This window comes from Cyprinus carpio, chromosome A9, assembly GCF_018340385.1.
Source record: "Cyprinus carpio isolate SPL01 chromosome A9, ASM1834038v1, whole genome shotgun sequence".
In the NCBI taxonomy this organism is placed as follows: Eukaryota; Metazoa; Chordata; class Actinopteri; order Cypriniformes; family Cyprinidae; genus Cyprinus; species Cyprinus carpio.
This window is the reverse complement of record NC_056580.1, coordinates 3,208,416-3,227,149: the sequence shown is the minus strand read 5'-3', so window position 1 is coordinate 3,227,149 and position 18,734 is coordinate 3,208,416. Positions and strand designations below refer to the sequence as shown.

At 35.7% G+C, this 18,734-nt stretch overlaps 1 protein-coding gene across 1 annotated transcript in view; it reads left to right on the top strand.

Annotated features, from left to right (window-relative positions):
• The window catches only part of LOC109054762 (dual 3',5'-cyclic-AMP and -GMP phosphodiesterase 11A), a 63,904-nt gene that overhangs the window by 31,822 nt on the left and 13,348 nt on the right, over nucleotides 1-18,734 (top strand). The window contains exons 6-10 of the mRNA XM_042763192.1: nucleotides 6,856-6,988; nucleotides 9,203-9,278; nucleotides 10,419-10,486; nucleotides 11,352-11,444; nucleotides 14,726-14,776. Coding sequence (XP_042619126.1) covers nucleotides 6,856-6,988; nucleotides 9,203-9,278; nucleotides 10,419-10,486; nucleotides 11,352-11,444; nucleotides 14,726-14,776 — 421 coding nt within the window. The remainder of the gene's footprint in view (nucleotides 1-6,855; nucleotides 6,989-9,202; nucleotides 9,279-10,418; nucleotides 10,487-11,351; nucleotides 11,445-14,725; nucleotides 14,777-18,734) is intronic.

Genomic DNA, 18,734 nt, shown 5'->3' with positions numbered 1-18,734 from the left:
AACATGCTACCACATCTCTACATCAGTATGTGGGAAGATTTGCATAACGCCGCCCAGATGTTCACGCAAAGAAAGAAGGCGTACCTTTTATTCTCTTTTTAGTATTGTTGTTGCCACCGCCGCCATGTCTTATATAACTGTGAAAGCGAAAACTACTTTGTTTGGCCTTCCAAAAGAGGAAGATATACGCTTTGTCATGCCTGGAGCTGATCCGTGCTGGTCGCTGAGGAAATACATCAACTTTGCACTGGGGATCACTGAATCAGCTTTCACCGTGGACGAAGTGGAGTCCAGCCCGGGGTTTTCACATGTTGTTTCTGCAAGCCCAAGGTACGCTCCTTTGTAGAATCCACCTGCCGCACCGTTCTCAAGCCGCCCACCTCTGCTCACTCTAGACCACGGCTCACTCTAGGCCTCCGGCCTCTGCTCACTCAAGGCTGCAGTGTGTGACGCTGTTTCATTGAGAAACCGAAACTACTTTGTTTTTGCCTTCCAAAAGGAGGCACGACTAGAAATCATGTTTATATCACGTTTATAATGGGTTTTATGTTTATGTCTTGTCGCTCTGGCCAGACAAGGCTTCACAGTGTGTTAAGAGGCGTAACATTTCCGTCACATGCTTGAGGCATTCAGCCAATAGCTGGCCAATCACAGCACACCTCGCTTTTCAGAACGATGAGCCTTGTAAAAATCGATTTCATTACACCAAATACACAAATAATGTTCTTTTTAGCAGCATCATATGACCCCTTTAAGTTCAAGGCTTTATTCCTGTCAAAATAACTGGATTCGTTTGGAATTATTCAGATTTTAAGATGAACTAGAAGCAGCTGCCGGTTTGGTAGTGGACAGATCAGTTTAAACTAATGCAAACAGCGTGATTAATATTGACCCAGCACTGCTATTAGTAGAAGTATAATTTTAACAGAAATATTGAATGCCCAATAGTGCACCACTGCATCAACTCAACATCTATTCAGACTTATATCTATATATTCCAGTTTACATTTATACATTCAGAATTATAACAACAGATTCTCGATTTACATTTATATATTCAGACTTATAACTAGATATTCTGATTTACATGCACATTTGTCTCTATATACCTATACATACACTGCCTCGCCAAAAAAGTCACCATCTGGATTTAAATAAGCATATACTTAACATTTTATGACTGAATCATTAACTTATTTGATTAATATGTTTGTGGCATGTTGTATGTTTGGCAACAATTCTTTTAACTCTAACTGATGCATTGTGTAGCTTTTTATTTCTCAAACAACTATGTCAGAAGATGTCCATATTCTTGCATGACAATGCCAAGATTCATCTGGCTCAAATTGTGACAGATTGACCAGCACAGAATCCTGACCTAAACCCCATTAAAAGTCTTTGGGATGTGCTGGAGCCAACTTTACACTGCCTGTCCAAAAAAAAAATATTTTATTGGACCATCTTTAGCTTTGATTATATTGTGCATTCGTTGTGGTATTGTTTCGATGTCATGCAGCACCACAGTATTTATTTCCATCAAGAGTTGCATAAATTTTTGGACCAGATCTTATATAGACTACAGGAGAGTTGAACCACTCTTGAAAGTCGACTCCAGCACATCCTCAAAACTTTCAATAGGATTAAGTTCAGGACTTTGTGTTGGTCAGTTCATTCAAAGTGATGACAGTGATTCCTCATGCAGAATGAACCACTGTTTCACAAATTAAGCTTGATGAATCTTATCATTGTCATCTTGTAATATGGACATGGGTACGTCTTCCAACATGGTTGTTTGAGGAATATAAATATATTTATATATTTACAGATTTTTCTTCTACAGTTTTAAGATGTTATTTACAGTTGTATGTGTTGAGGTTATTCGTTTGCTTATCTGTGTTGTGTAACCTGCTATCTGGAACACATCCTTGGTGTTGAATGCTTGATGGCACAGTATTGTCTTCTCTTTTCTTCATTAGTGCTATTTAAAATGCCAAGGCTGTCTAACCATTTGAGATATTTGACCTCCTTCATAGCTCTATAAAGTAGACTATTCTGTGTAGAATTCAAATGGGTCAGATATGATTTTCGGTCTGTGCCAACATGCATGTATGATTTGCTCTGCGCTGTCCTGTCCTGTCTCTGGAGCACATTTATGTACACTGCAGTGCTTTACCTGACCCAAAACCAGCTTTCATAGGCAAGCATTCACACCCTTGTGTAAAAGAAGTGCGCTTAATTGCATTAAATGTGCACTTGAAGTGTACTTCAATAAAGCAATTAGCCTCAAGAAGCCATGGTTTACAGTGAATTTATAGCAGCTAAGGGGCGTTGTTAGGCACGACACAAAGCGGTTATTCCATTTACGTAGTAAGGTTTCACAAAATAAAACAGAGCAAATAAAGTGTAATGATATTAAAGGGGTCATATGATGCGATTTCAATTTTTCCTTTCTTTTTGGAGTGTTACAAGCTCGGTGCATAAATAAGATCTGTAAAGTTGCAAAGACTAAAATCTCAAATCCAAAGAGATATTCTTTATAAAAGTTAAGGGTCAACCACACACCCCTAAAACGGCTCGTTCTAACACGACCCCACATCTCTATGTCACTATGTGAGAAGATTTGCATAACGCCACTCCCAAATGTTCACGCAAAGAAAGAAGGCGTCACTTTTATTCTCTCTGTTGCTGCTGCTGCCATGTTGTGGAGACGCTGTGTGTTTCTTTGAAGTGAAACTTTGTTTGGCCTTCCAAAAGAGGACATGACTAGAAATCAGTGGTTAAGTTGTATTTCAACACTGTTTCAGAACAGTCCAACCAAAATATTCTGATGTGTGTTGTGCATTTTATGGAGGATGAGGACTGTTTCTTGAACCAGTAGCCTGCAATGTGTCTGTGGCACAAGGCTGTTTCTATAAAGTTGGGCAGTTCAAACTTTGCAAGGACAGTCTGGCACTTCTGACTCACAGCCTGTGGGTACGTTTTTTATATTTAAATAATTTGCCAATGATGATTCAAACGCGAGTTTTTAGCAGTTGAGTAGGCTTGTTGTTTGTTGTTTCTCAGATCATAAATGCAGACATGGTTTTATGGTTAAGCAGTGCGATATGCAACGCAACGCGTAAAAAGACAGGATAAGTCATTATAATCAGTAATTATGTCCCCAGTGAATGCAACAAATGCCTCGTTTGTAATGGGTTTTATTTGTTTTGTCTTGTCTAGTGATGTCCGGATCGTGAATTAATTTTTCTATTTAAGCGGATATTCTTAGTGAACCGGTCGAACTAGTTCACCAAATCTATCTGAATCTTTTAAAACATTTCGTGTCTCCAGTACGCACTAATCTACAAATAACTTAATTTATTCGGTTTATAAACGTGCCTTACACTCCCTCTGACGCGAAATAAACCAATATCCCGAATTATTCAGTTACTCCTAACAGTACATTGACTGAAACAGTACATTGACTAAAAGAAAGCGATGATGGGATATGCACGAGCAGAGCAGCTGAACTGAGTCTCGTGCTGCTGGCCTGGGAGACGGCATAGTATGTTAAGGGGTGTAACATTTCCATCACACGCTTGAGGCATTCGGCCAATCACAACACACTGAATAGCTGGCCAATCAGAGCACACCCCACTTTTCAGACCGATGAGCTTTGTAAAAATCGACACATTTCGGGGCATAGAGGAGAAACTATAATGTACATTATATGGAAAATTATGTTTGTTTTGAATCTTAAACCGAGAAAACACATTGCATTACACTAAATACACAAAATATTGTTTTCTTTTTAGCAGCATCATATGACCCCTTTAATAAAAACAGTATTCTTCCATCAAACAATGTAGTTCCTTAGAATCAGCTGTGGTTGCAACAAAGAGATTGCCGAGCAACACACAAACGTAAACAAAGGTGTATGTTTGTAGAGTAATTTACAACTGCTTCGAACGTGGCTCAACCAATCAGAATCAAGGACTGGACTGGATCTGTTTTATTCACCTTTTTCTTCAACACGGAAGTAAGCCTATGAGTGAGACGGTAAATGGTAAAACTGTTTGCACTACAAACCAGTGTGTTCATAATTAACATGATACATTAAAATAATACGATAAGATACACCAACTTTCAATATCAAGCAGCAAAACTAACTGTTTTGTTCAGCTAAAAATAGTGGCTGCAGATGAGGCCGGAAGCCAGACCCATATAATTTACAAAAATGGCCGCGCCTATTTTTAAGACAATAAAAGGTGGATAATATCTTAATTAAGTATAAATTTAAAAAACTTTACTTGCAGATTATAATAATATTAATGAACGATAAAATGCCACTTAAGTGTGCTTAAAGAGAGTGCACTTTCGTGACTTCATTAACACTTTTTTGAAAAAAGAGCACTTTTTTAAATATAAAATTTTACTTTCAAGTACATTTTAAATGATTTTTAGTAAGATTTGTCTTAATTTAAAGAAGTACACTTATTTAGATGCACTTACTAACAAACTGAAGCACATGTAAAGTACTTGATTATAATTTTAACTGTAGTGAGTTATTCAATATTACATTTAAAATTGATTTTTAAATGTACTAAACTGCAATATCATCATTGCAAATGTGTAATTGCAAATATATTTAAATACATGACATACAAGTTTCAATAGAAGTATGTTTTAGTTCACCATAAATGCTTGGCAGTACATTCAGCAGTACTTCAATCATATTTCATATAATTATGAAATTACATACAAAGATGTAGTTAAGGTGTAGTTAAGTCCTACTTAAGTCAGTCAAAAAAAAATGTTTAACTATTTGCTTTTATTATAAATGTAAACTAGAATGTTTTCATTTAATTACAATTAAGTGTCCGAAAACTTTCCATTCAGTTCACGCTTAAGTATTTTCTTTCATAGAATTTTATTTCCTTGACAAGTACTTTTTTTTTTTTTCTACTTTTCTACTTTTACACAGGGGCTTTTACTTTAGAAAAAGCACTCATTTATCACTGAAGGATTATACAAACACATAAACTTGTAGAATATTGTTTAGAAACACAAGATGATCGAATACAGACTGAAATAAATGTCACACTGCTTCAAAGCTTGGAAATTATACAGTATCAGTAGTATATATTACTATCATACACAGGGCATTTTCTCAAAGTTATTTTTTTTTTTTAGTGATTTCATCCTCTGTGTTGGCTTCTCTAAAGGTACAGCCGGAGCCATTATGTAAGGATGATTTGTCCTCTGTTGCGCTCTGAAACAGCTCCGGGCCAAACAGGAGAGAGACGCATCTCTGCTGCTCACCCAGACGCACACAGACGTAACTCACAACACACATGCAAATCTCACATCTCGTGTGCTCAGTTACACCCCACACAGCACATTCACACGCTCCCATTCATCCCTTTGATTCCGACATTTCCTCAGACAGCAGCTCGCAGCGCCGTTAATCGAGTGTGATCTTTGGGGTGTGATCGAGAGTATGAGAGAAGTTGTTTGATCAGACTCTCTCAGCCCAGAGCACACGAGCCTGGAATGTACCACGTGAGAGAGATTAAATCAGGACTGTCTTTCTGCTGCACGTGGGCGTTTATGAGAGTCGGAGCATTAACTTCTCATTGCTTTTGCAGGCTCCATAGAGCCTTATTAAAATGCAGAGGAAAGTTCGTTAGCTGTAAATTACTGGAGAGGGAATGACAGTGTGAGCAGCAGGCGCCCTGTGGACCTCAGCATCCCTCAGCTCTTCCCCGGGCTGAAGTGTCTGAGGCTTTCTTCATACTTTGTTTGATCGCTTGGTCCAGACTTATATTTAATTCCACCTGCTTGTCCCTGCAGGTCTCTTTATACATTGTAATTTTGGGTCCGAACCATCATACGGTTGCGTAATTGAAGAGAGCACCAACTGGAGTTCTAGCGGCGGGAGTTTACATGGTAACAGTGAAGCCCAAATGAGATCTGCAGACCTTTTCACTGATTTTGAAAAGAAATCTGGTTAATTGAATGGATTTAAACTTGGTAAAATATGTTAAATGGACAGGAACCCCTTGTGAAAAAAATACACTTAATTGTACTGAATGTGCACTTGTAGTGTACAGTACTTCGAATCTTAAAAGTATGTATACTTTTAAACAATGTACTTGCAGATAATAAAATATTCATGAAATAAAAGGAGAATATTGATGATTGAAAACTTAAAAAGAGAGAGTTTCATGACTGTATTTCTTAACACACTTAAGTACACTTTTAGAGAATTCACTTCGTAGTAAAGTCAAATTAGAAATTTGACTTCAAAGTGATTTAAAAGAAGTAGACTTATTTTGCTGTGTTGACATCAAACTGAAGCACATGTAATGTACTTGATTATAATAACTTAACTGTAATGTGTTACTCTGTACTACATTTAAAGTTAATATATTTTTCTAAATTGAAACTTGATCATTACAAATGTGTAATTACAGATAAGGTATCTTTTATTTAACTATAAATACTTGTCAGTACATTCAGCAGTACGCTTAATCGAAGACAATAGAAGTAATTATAAAATTACTTATAAAGATGTACTTACGTTCTACTGAAATAGATTTAAAAAAACACTCTGAGGTTCAAATAAATGCATTTAATTTAAATGTAAACTATAAAACACTTTCATTATTATATTCATCAATTGTATTTATGCAGTAAATTGTCCAAAACCATTATATTCAGTTTACAAAGTATATTCTATTATTTTCATAGTAAGAACTGTTTTAAGTACTCTCCTTTTTTCTCTAAGCCGAAGTATGAGCATTAGTAATAGTACTGGTTGTCTTGGGTTTGTAAACAGCAGCACATGTCACTTCCTCTTTGTCTTATCCACAGTTTCAAGGACAGCATGGAAAAATCATCCTATTCTGACTGGCTGATTAATAACAGCATTGCAGAGCTGGTCGCCTCCACTGGGCTTCCTGTGAATATCAGCGATGCCTACCAAGACCCACGCTTCGACGCTGAAGTAAGATCCCTAAACAGCAATAAATAATTGAATACAATCGGAATAGAAAAATGAGTTGAATACATATAAATTCAGTAGCAGATATTGTAGCCTATAAAATGACGTAAGCGTGGCTGATGTTTGGCTTCCCATTAAAGGAGTTTTCTGAGTTAAAAACAACATAACTCAATTAACTCCATTTTAACTTTTACAATTTTTTAGATGGTTTTTACAATGGAAGATTATGGGGCAAGTGCACCAGAGGGTTTAAAAGCAGACATGTTGTTTTTTAAATTATATATAAAATATGTTGTTTGTCATTGACAAATGATCTAAAAAGTTTTATTCTGGGCAAATGGTTATGTGTTTATGATGCATTTCCTCGGTGCAGCTGCTCTATGTAAACAGTACTTAACCATTGAGAACTGTGAGTGCCAATTAAAATCAATTATTATTTCTAAAATAAAATTATATATAAATAAACCACTTTTCACATTGACAAAAAAACGAAAAACAAATATTTTATTGGTACATTCGACTAACATTTTTAGTAAACTGTTATTAAGAAATATGCATTTATTTGTCTTTTTATAAAAGTGAGTTATTATTTACATTATTTAATTAATAAACTGATCATTCATTCATTCATTTTTAAGTGACACTTGTGGTTTCTGCTGCTCCAGAACCGCCTCCTGCTGGCAGAGAATGAATTTGCATGTTCAATAATAAGCATGCAGCAACATGTTTTTGTTTTGTTGTTGTTGCTCACTCTATTTTTCTGTTCTCTGCAGCAACTCTGAGCACTTTTCATATTCTTTATCCTGGCTGAAGCTCTTTTGTTTCACTTTATAAGAATAATCAGCCTATGTTATAGTTTAAAGTTAAAGATATTAATATTAATAAGGTGAGTCTAAGAGTCTTATGTTTATTTGATGGTGATTTCACATTTCTTGTTTGTATGAAGGCTAAATACAAATAAAAGTTGAACATTAATTTATTTGTGCTGTTTTTATTTCTAAAATATTATATAGTTTTATAGGAGGAGGTTTCATTGACTTGGCAAATTCATCTTTTTTTTTAGTTTTTAGGTACAGACATCCATTGTGGGCATTTTTGCCAGTTTTTCTGAGGCTTTTTTTAAAATATATTGTTCATATTGATATTGGAATTATATCGTATAAACCAAAATTAAGAAATATATTGTGATAAATTTTGGCAATATTGTCCAGCACCTAGCCTATTCATTTGTTCCCTTATTTTTGGTAAATTGTGGCCACGCTGTACTTAATTCTTCCCTTGTTTTACTTAATGTGAAAGTCAGTCACAGACTTTAGATATATTTTTACACAAGTTTTATAAGCAGTTATCACACCAGCCCTTATTCTGGGTCAGTTTGACCCAAACATATTTTTGCATTGTCAGAAATACTGGTTAACCTAGGAATTTTTTTTCTTCTCTTTAAATTGTGTGGCTATTTCCCATTAGAGTCATGAACATGCCTGCAAATTGACACTCTGGGGTGTTTTAGAATGTGTGAACAAAATTCAACTACGTTCTAAGGGTATTTACATTTATGCATTTGGTGGACGCTTTTATTTGAAGAAATTTATGCTACTGAAAGCATGAATTTCTATAAGTTCATGAATGTGAATTTAGTTGATAAGCTAACCCATGATCTTGTTAAATCCTTGTTCTATATATATATATATATATATATATATATATATATATATATATATATATATTCATAAATTGTTTGTTGGGGTGTTGATTTTTACTTACTGCACCTTTAAAGGTTTACACATTTAGACTCCAGTTAGCATCATAACAATCATACCAGAATTTTAACATAATAAAAGGGCTAGTCTAAGTTTCACACTATATATTGTTGCAGTGTTGTGGATGTAACAATATACATTTTAATTTTAGAATTGAGGGACTAGTCGAATTTGTATTCGGTGGTAATAAACATCATATTACAGATGCTACAGAAAGAGTTGTCTTTAACCCAGAATCTTCCTTAAAACAGCATGATTAAAGATGAGAGAGACTTCTGCTCTGCATAAGACCTTGGACCTCTGTCGGCTCTTGTGCATCTTCAAAATGCCAGCAGCACAAGATTATATAACACTGTGTCTTCAGATGATCTCATATTTTTGCTCACTTCTCGCATGCTTATAGTCAGATCATTTGGTTTTTGATATGGTGACAAGTGTTTGTTTGTGCTCTTTTCAGGCAGATCAGTTCTCTGGCTTCCATATTAGATCTGTCCTGTGTGTCCCTATCTGGAACAGTAACCACCAAATCATAGGTAAGTTATCCAGTTAACCGCTGTTGTTTCACTACATATAGTATGTACTGATGTTCCCTGCTCTGCTGTGTCGTACTATGTTGTGTGCTAGAGTTCATTTATATGTGTGAGTAAATGGAGGACAAACATGTTTATACATGATAATGTGTGTTTAAATGTATATATGGTGTCATATCAGTGTGTGTGTGTGTGTGTGTGCTGCTGCTGCACAAGCGCAGTGTGTGGGTGGATGTGTGTGTGTGGGAGGACTCTGTCAGGGACCGAAAGTCATTATGAGCACAAACAGCCAGTAGAAGCAGAAGTCAAGGATGTCTTCATTCAAAAGATTTCTCTCTCCCCCTCTTGCTTTTTTTCTTCATCACTGCCGTAGTTTCAGAACCAGTTTTCCTCTCTCTCAAATCATGTATAAAGCCAGTGTGGAAACATTTCAGCACTATGAGAAGAGAGAAAGATTTAGTGCAGAAACCACACTGTCCATAGTTATATTTTATATCCATATAAATACTGTAGTATTTTTTACATCTTTGGGTATGTTTGGATTCTGAATGACATTCAGCATACTACTTATTTTGTAGTATGCATGCATGAGATACCCGGATGATCTACTATAAACATGTGCACTACACAAACAAAGTAAATAAGAATGAGAAGCGATATCAACCTGCTGCTTTTTAACATTTCCTCCTTTTGTGTGTGAATATATATACACATATTGTGTTTTTTTGCAGAAAAGAGCGTTTTAAAGACACTCCACTGTTGTCTGTTTTTTTATTTAAACACATGTACGAGATGTCCAAAGTGAGCACTACATTTCTGACTGAATGTAATAAGATGGTGAAGATGGGGGGAGGTGTTAGGTGTGTGAACGGGGGTTTTTGCACTTAAAGGAACAATCATTCTAATTACATACTAAAACAACAGCACACTGTTTAATTAGCCATGTAGAAAGAGAGAGAGAGAGAGAGAGAGAGAGAGAGAGAGAGAGAGAGAGAGAGAATGGGGGTGGGGCGAGGGAGAGATTCTTAACTCCTGAATCCCTCATCACTCGTCATTGACTGCTGTGCCTTACTGTGCTTTTAAAAACCCGATATGGGTCATGAAACACAACATCCAATCTCACTGTCTTCGTGTGTGTTGCAGGTGTGGCTCAGGTCTTGAACAGGTTAGATGGAAAACCATTTGATGATGCAGATCAGAGGCTGTTTGAGGTATGACATCGATGAGATCTCTTTATGAGTGCTTTGCAATCATCAAGCATGATGTAAGCAAACTGTACTGCAGACCAAAAGATTCACTTCAAAGGATTAACATCACACACACACACACACACACACACACACAATCACACAATTAGTTCACTGAAAGGGTCTCAGAGCAGTCTGGTAGAATTATGGCTGATGTGTATTCTCCAAATGAACTCAGACCCCTCTAAGAATAAAATTGTTATTATAATAAAATAATATAATATTAACAATATTAAAATATTTATAATATTTTAGCACAGTTAGGGTAGTCAGAATTAACAGTGTTAACAGTCAAAGCTAAAACATGAACTTATTGTTAATAATATTAAACATATTCATGACTTTAATAATGACAGAATAATATGTTTAAGCATAAAATACATATTATATATTATAATAATATATGTTATCCATACAATATACAGGTGTATGTGTAAAATAACTTCTTAAATTGATCCTCGGCATGAGTAAAGCATCTGTATTTTGTTTTTTATACACTACTGTATATGGACAAAAGTATTGGGGCACCTAGTCATCCAGTTTGCATTTACAAACATTTGTGCAACAAATGGGTCATTCTGAAGAACTCAGAAGTAGGATGTCACCCTTACATTTAGTCAGTTTGTGAATTTTCATCCCTGCTAGATAGTCCACAGTCAACTGTAAGTGGTTTTATTGGGAATTGGAAGCACTGGGGAACAGCAGAAACTGAAGCAGAAGATCATGTAAAGTCAGAGCGGGTCACTGAGTGCTGAGGCACTTGATGTGTTAAAGTGTGTTACAGGACTTACTGTTTTTGTGACTTCATAGTCTCTTTCTCTCTCTTTAGGCATTTGTGATATTCTGTGGACTGGGAATCAATAACACCATTATGTATGACCAAGTGAAGAAGTCCTGGGCCAAACAGTCTGTTGCTTTGGATGTATGTCTCTCTGAAACACACACACACACACACACACACACACTTCCAGACTGTGATTGCTATGACGTTTCCAAAGTAGTTGGAGATTTTAAAATTGGTGGGTTGTTAGATTAGAAACCTATGACTGGTAAGATTATTCAACACAAGCAAAGATGGGAACACATGATTGGTGGAATATTGACCTAGTTCCAGTTAGAGGTGGAGCTTTAATGCAAGAGTCAGAGGAGCTGTATTCACTCCGGACTCAGAGTAGATCTGACACTCAACCATCAGGGATCATATCACAGAAATCTGGATTTTCCTTGCTGTTTTGAGATAAGACTAACATATTATGTAGAAAAACTGTAATGTTCACTACACAAAGCTTTTAGTTCATCCAGAACATTTATTGAAACAAAGCTGTCACACCCAAAAACAGCCTGTTTAATTCAGTCAGTGGGTGGAAAATGATCAATTCAAACCAAATTATTACTGTGCTGGTGCAAGAAACCCTTGCTGACATTATAAGCAGATTTAAAATGCTATAAAAGAGCAGAATATGACCCTTTAATCTAACAATGAAACAGTAGGACACAGAGGAATAAATCCTCACCTTCAAAGCCTTCAATCGAACAACTTCAATCGAACAAAACCCTCATCTGGAAACACAGATGACGGTGTGTTTACAGTCAAAACACATAGCTGCTCTGTAGGGTTGTTGTTGTTGTTGTTTTAAGTTAAACGGTAAACCTTTACAATAAGGTTCTATTACATATCAGTTAACATTTGTAGATGCATTAACTAACATCAACTAACAATCATCAATACATTTTTACAGTAATTATTTATCTTTAACATTAGTAATACAACTATTCATTGTTAGCTAAGGGACCATTAAATAATATTAACAGATTTCAACATTTACTAATAAATTATTCAAATTAATTGAGATTTTTAATATTATGTTCAGACCACATTGAACATCTGAGATTTGTTTTATTTATAGCTGAAAATAAACAGTACATTTTAGGATATAAAAGTTGTGATGTAAATTGAATACAACATATTTAATATTGACTTTTTTATGTCACTTAGCAAACAAGAAATTTACAATTTCTTTGTGCAGAATGTCACAGCACAGGATGTTCTTTGGAACATCTCAGATCATCTCAGCAGGAGAACATGATCGTCAGGTTTTGTTCGTGCAGCTTGAGTGCTGATGTAATTAACCCTGTGAAGCCTGACATATGAAATAATAGTCTTATTTTTAAAATGAAAATAGTTTATTGAATGTGTACACAATATATATATCATGTAAATCTTCAGTCCAGTAGATATAAATATAAAAGTTATTCTTACCTTTACTTTATAAAAAATATTTAAGATTTCACTTGGTAAAAGTTAAAGCTATCGATTGAGAAAGCAGAATGCATATAATAGTTTGTATATAATAGCAAAGTTTTGATCATGTTGATTATTTAGAGGCCTTAAAATATGTGAATAAAACATGATACAATAGGCTTTATAGGCTTAAAGCATAAGGAGACAAACCATATATTAGGAAATTCTGACAATAATTTATTTTTAAATTAAACAATAAGAAGGTCAGAAAGTGCTGTTATTTCATGCATTAAAGGGATAGTTCTCCTAAAAAATGAGAATTACCCCATTATTTATGCTACATGCACTTTTACAAGTTGTTTGAACTGAAATGTGTGTTGGCAGTGTGTGTACACATCACCCTATAATGATAAAAATCTACCCAGTGTTTTTTTTTTTTTTTTTTTTTTTTTTAATCTTTACACCTTTTTCAAATCAAGCCGATCTCAGATGCATGTCTGTGTAACATCATAAAAACAGGCCCCTCCCATGATAGTTTGATTGACAGTAGTGTTTCAGCACAGACTGGACTGGCGCCTTACCTTAGACCCGCCCTGAGTGACTGTCATCAGTCCGCCATTGTTTCACCGCCGGAGCAGATGTAGACAAGAATGTCTTCTAAGCGACTGAGGTGTTTTGTTGTTGGATGTAATAATTAACATAGCACTCGTCATTAACTCCTGACATCTGAGCCGCTGAAGACGCAGTAGATTACGTTTGTTTTTGAAGGGAATGCGCCCCCGATATACCTAAATTTGTCAATCTTCACGTGAATCATTCGTGATCTAGCTTCACCAACAGAAGAAGTGACTATAAAGTTTTTTAATTAATCTTTGCAAATCGCCTTTCTTAATAATGTGTTAATTAGCAAGTTTCACAATGAATGCGGCTAAAGTAAGTCCCTCAGAGAGCAGCTCGGAAGAGAGGGGCGGGGTCAGCAGAGCTCATTAACATTTAAAGGAAAATGCTACAAAATGGCTTGCTCTGAAAAGAGTTGTTTTTGACAGGGTAAAAAAGGTATTTTTTACACTACCATTGAGAAATTGTATTCAAACTATCGCATCACTTTACTTCAGAAGGCCTTTATTGACCCCCCGGGAGCCATGTGTAGTACTTTTTATGATGGATGGAAGCACTTTATTGGGCTTCAAAATCTCGACCCCCATTCACTGCCATTATATAAAGCTTGAAAGAGCCAGGACATTTTTAATGTTACTCTGATTGTATTCGTCTGAAAGAAGAAAGTTATATACACCTAGGATGGCTTGAGGGTGAGTAAATCATGGGGTAATTTTATTTTTTTAGGTGAACTATACCTTTAACATACTTTAAAGACAAACTGAAAGGACTTGCAAAAATTATAGTAACATCTTGACATCAATGAGCAATGAATGTGGGAGAGAAAAAAATGAACCAGTAAAAGTGAGTGTGCTCCTTTTGTTAACTGCATAACTACATTACAGTGCATGCAGGAGTGAGTGTGAGCATTAACTGAGTTTTTGAAGCTGTTCTCAAACTATAGGAAAGCAGGACTGTTTTCTGTGATTAATCTGACAGTATGTATAGGGGTTCCAGATTGTCATTATAGTAATATGTAACAGATCATCAACAGACATTAGAGGAGCTGAAATGTATATTGCATGACCTGTAGTGCAGATCGGTTTCAGAATCAGACAGTCAGTATGTCATAAATGGACACTACCATTATTTTCTAACACACTGCGCTCACATGACTCCCATCAGCCGGTCAGAGGGATGCAGCACTGACTTCTTGTAGTGTCAGGGTTTTGGTCAATTTAAAAGCAATTCAGCTGGTTTGTTTGGCTCTCTATTATCTCTATGAAGTTATTCATGTAACATGTCTATATTATAAACATAAAATATACCTTTAATAATTCATTTGATGTGTGTGTTTTCCATAGGTGCTGTCATATCACGCCACTTGCTCAAAGACTGAGGTGGATAAGTTTAAGGTAAACAGTAATGCGTCATTGAATCATGCCCAATAGACTGTTTTTTATAGAGCTGTCTGACATTTTAGTGCTGTTTGGTAAAACAAAAGCTTATCAATAATGAAATAACCAGATTCATGATAAATTAACCTCAGTATATCAGTCAGACTGTATTGTTTATGCAGTATGTATAATTCAGAACAAAACTATTCAATATCTCATCAGTGTTTGTGCATTATTGATATAGTCTCTGTGGAGTCTTGTTAATGAAAAGCCTCATTTATCATGGGTTCATTTTCTGGTGAAATGCTCATTTTTAACGCGTTAACTGGATTTTGCCAGGAGCTATTATAGCATTTCATTGACAAGTACCAGCATGTTTCCACAAGTGAATGAAGAACCCATTGCTTAAAGCCAAATACAGGAAAACTGCACTATATATATATAATATATATATATATATATATATATATATATATATATATATATATATATATATGTATATATATATGTTGATGTGTTAAAAGCAGGAAAAATGGGCAAGCGTAAGGATTTGAGCGAGTTTGACAAAGGGCCAAATTGTGATGTCTAGATGACTGGGTCAGAGCATCTCCAAAACTGCAGCTCTTGTGGGGTGTTCCTGATCTGCAGTGGTCAGTATCTATCAAAAGTGGTCCAAGGAAGGAACAGTGGTGAACCAGCGACAGGGTCATGGGCGGCCAAGGCTCATTGATGCACGTGGGGAGTGAAGGCTGAACTGTGTGGTTCAATCCAACAGACGAGCTACTGTAGCTTAAACTGCTCAAGAAGTTAATGCTAGTTCTGGTGGAAAGGTGTTAGAACACACAGTGCATCACAGTTTGTTGTGTATGGGGCCATCCACTGCCGAAAGCACCAACAGTGGGCACGTGAGCATCAGAACTGGACCATGGAGCAATGGAAGAAGGTGGCCTGGTCTGATGAATCATGCTTTCTTTTACATCATATGGATGGCCGGGTGCGTGTGCTTCAATTACCTGGGGAACACATGGCACCAGGATGCATTATGGGAAGAAGGCAAGCTAGCGGAGGCAGTGTGATGCTTCTGCTGGGAAACCTTGGGTCCTGCCATCCATGAAGATGTTACTTTGACAGGTACCACCTTCGTAAGCATTGTTGCAGACCATGTTCACCCTTTCATGGAAACAGTATTCCCTGGTGTTAGTGGCCTCTTACAGCAGGGTAATGCACCCTGCAACAAAGCAAAAATGGTTCAGGAATGGTTTGAGGAGCACAACAACGAGTTTGAGGTGTTGACTTGGCCTCCAAATTCCCCAGAACTCATTACAATCGGGCATCTGTGTGATGTGCTGAACAAACAAGTCCGATCAAAGGAGCTCCCCCCTTGCAACTTACAGGACTTAAAGGATCTGCTGCTAACATCTTGGTGCCAGATATCACAGCACACCTTCAGGGGTCTAGTGGAGTCCACGCCTCAATGGGTCAGGGCTGTTTTGGCAGCAAAAGGGGGACCAACACAATATTAGGAAGGTGGTCATATTGTTATGCCTGATCGGTGTGTGTATATATATATGCCACTAAATATATAGGCTCCCGTGGCTCTCTCGATCTGTCACTGACACAACGCTAACGCTATTGTTGGACCAGTTTTGTTATTGTTATTGTTAACTAAAACTATTGAAAATGGCAATTGACGCTAAAATAAATAAATAAAACAAAATAAAACAAATAATAAATGAAAAACTTGATCTTTAAAAATTTTAATTAAAATATTGCTCTGGCATTTAGCATAGAAGTACTAAAGTTACTAAAACTGAAATAAAAAATAAATAAAAGGTAAACGATCATTTCTTTTAATAAATTATAAATGAATAATAATAATAATAATAATTAATAAAAAAATGAATGAAAGCCATATTAATAAATATAATAGATAGTACATACTGTGTGTGTGTGCGCGCACAACCAGTCAGACAGACAGATAGATAGATAGATAGATAGATAGATAGATAGATAGATAGATAGATAGATAGATAGATAGATAGATAGATAGATAAATATAGACAGACAGACAGACAGACAGACAGATAGATAGATAGATAGATAGATAGATAGATAGATAGATAGATAGATATAGACAGAAAGACAGACAGATAGATAGATAGATAGATAGACAGACAGACAGACAGACAGACAGATAGACAGACAGACAGACAGACAGACATATAGATAGATAGATAGATATACAGACAGACAGACAGACAGACAGATAGATAGATAGATAGATAGATAGATAGATAGATAGATAGATAGATATAGACAGACAGACAGACAGACAGACAGATATATAGACAGACAGAGAGACAGACAGAAAGAAAGAAAAACAGATAGATAGATAGATAGATAGATAGATAGATAGATAGATAGAGACAGATAGACAGATATATAGACAGACAGACAGACAGATAGATAGATAAATAGATAGATAGATAGATAGATAGATAGATAGATAGATAGATAGATAGATAGATAGATAGATAGATAGATAGATAGATATACAGACAGACAGACAGTAGATAGATAGATAGATAGATAGATAGATAGATAGATAGATAGATAGATAGATAGATAGATAGATATAGACAGACAGAGAGACAGACAGAAAGAAAGACAGATAGATAGATAGATAGATAGATAGATAGATAGATAGATAGATAGATAGATAGATAGATAGATAGATAGATAGATAGATAGAGACAGACAGACAGACAGACAGACAGATATATAGACAGACAGACAGACAGATAGATAGATAGATAGACAGACAGACAGATAGACAGACAGATAGATAGATAGATAGACAGACAGACAGACAGACAGACAGATAGATAGACAGACAGAGAGAAAGATAGATAGATAGATAGATAGATAGATAGATAGATAGATAGAGACAGACAGACAGATATATAGACAGACAGACAGACAGACAGATAGATAGATAGATAGACAGACAGACAGACAGACAGATATATAGACAGACAGAGAGACAGACAGAAAGAAAGACAGATAGATAGATAGATAGATAGATAGATAGATAGATAGATAGATAGATAGATAGATAGATAGAGACAGACAGACAGACAGACAGACAGACAGACAGATAGATAGAATAGATAGATAGATAGATAGATAGACAGACAGACAGACAGATATATAGACAGACAGAGAGACAGACAGAAAGAAAGACAGATAGATAGATAGATATAGATATATAGATAGATAGATAGATAGATATAGATAGATAGATAGACAGACAGACAGATAGATAGATAGATATAGACAGACAGATAGATAGTAGACAGACAGACAGATAGATAGATAGATAGATAGATAGATAGATAGATAGACACACACACACACACACACACACATATATATATAGATAGATAGATAGAGACAGACAGACAGATATATAGACAGACAGAGAGACAGACAGAAAGATAGATAGATAGATAGATAGATAGATAGATAGATAGATAGATAGATAGATAGAGACAGACAGACAGATATATAGACAGACAGACAGATAGATAGATAGATAGATAGACAGACAGACAGACAGACAGACAGATAGATATATAGACAGAAAGAAAGAAAGAAAGATAGATAGATAGACAGACAGACAGACAGATATATAGACAGACAGAGAGACAGACAGAGAGAAAGAAAGACAGATAGATAGATAGATAGATAGATAGATAGATAGATAGATAGATAGATAGAGACAGACAGATATATAGACAGACAGACAGACAGACAGACAGATAGATAGATAGATAGATAGATAGAGACAGACAGACAGACAGGTATATAGACAGACAGACAGACAGACAGATAGATATACAGATAAACAGACAGATAGAAAGACAGACAGACAGACAGACAGATCGACAGACAGACAGACAGACAGATATATAGA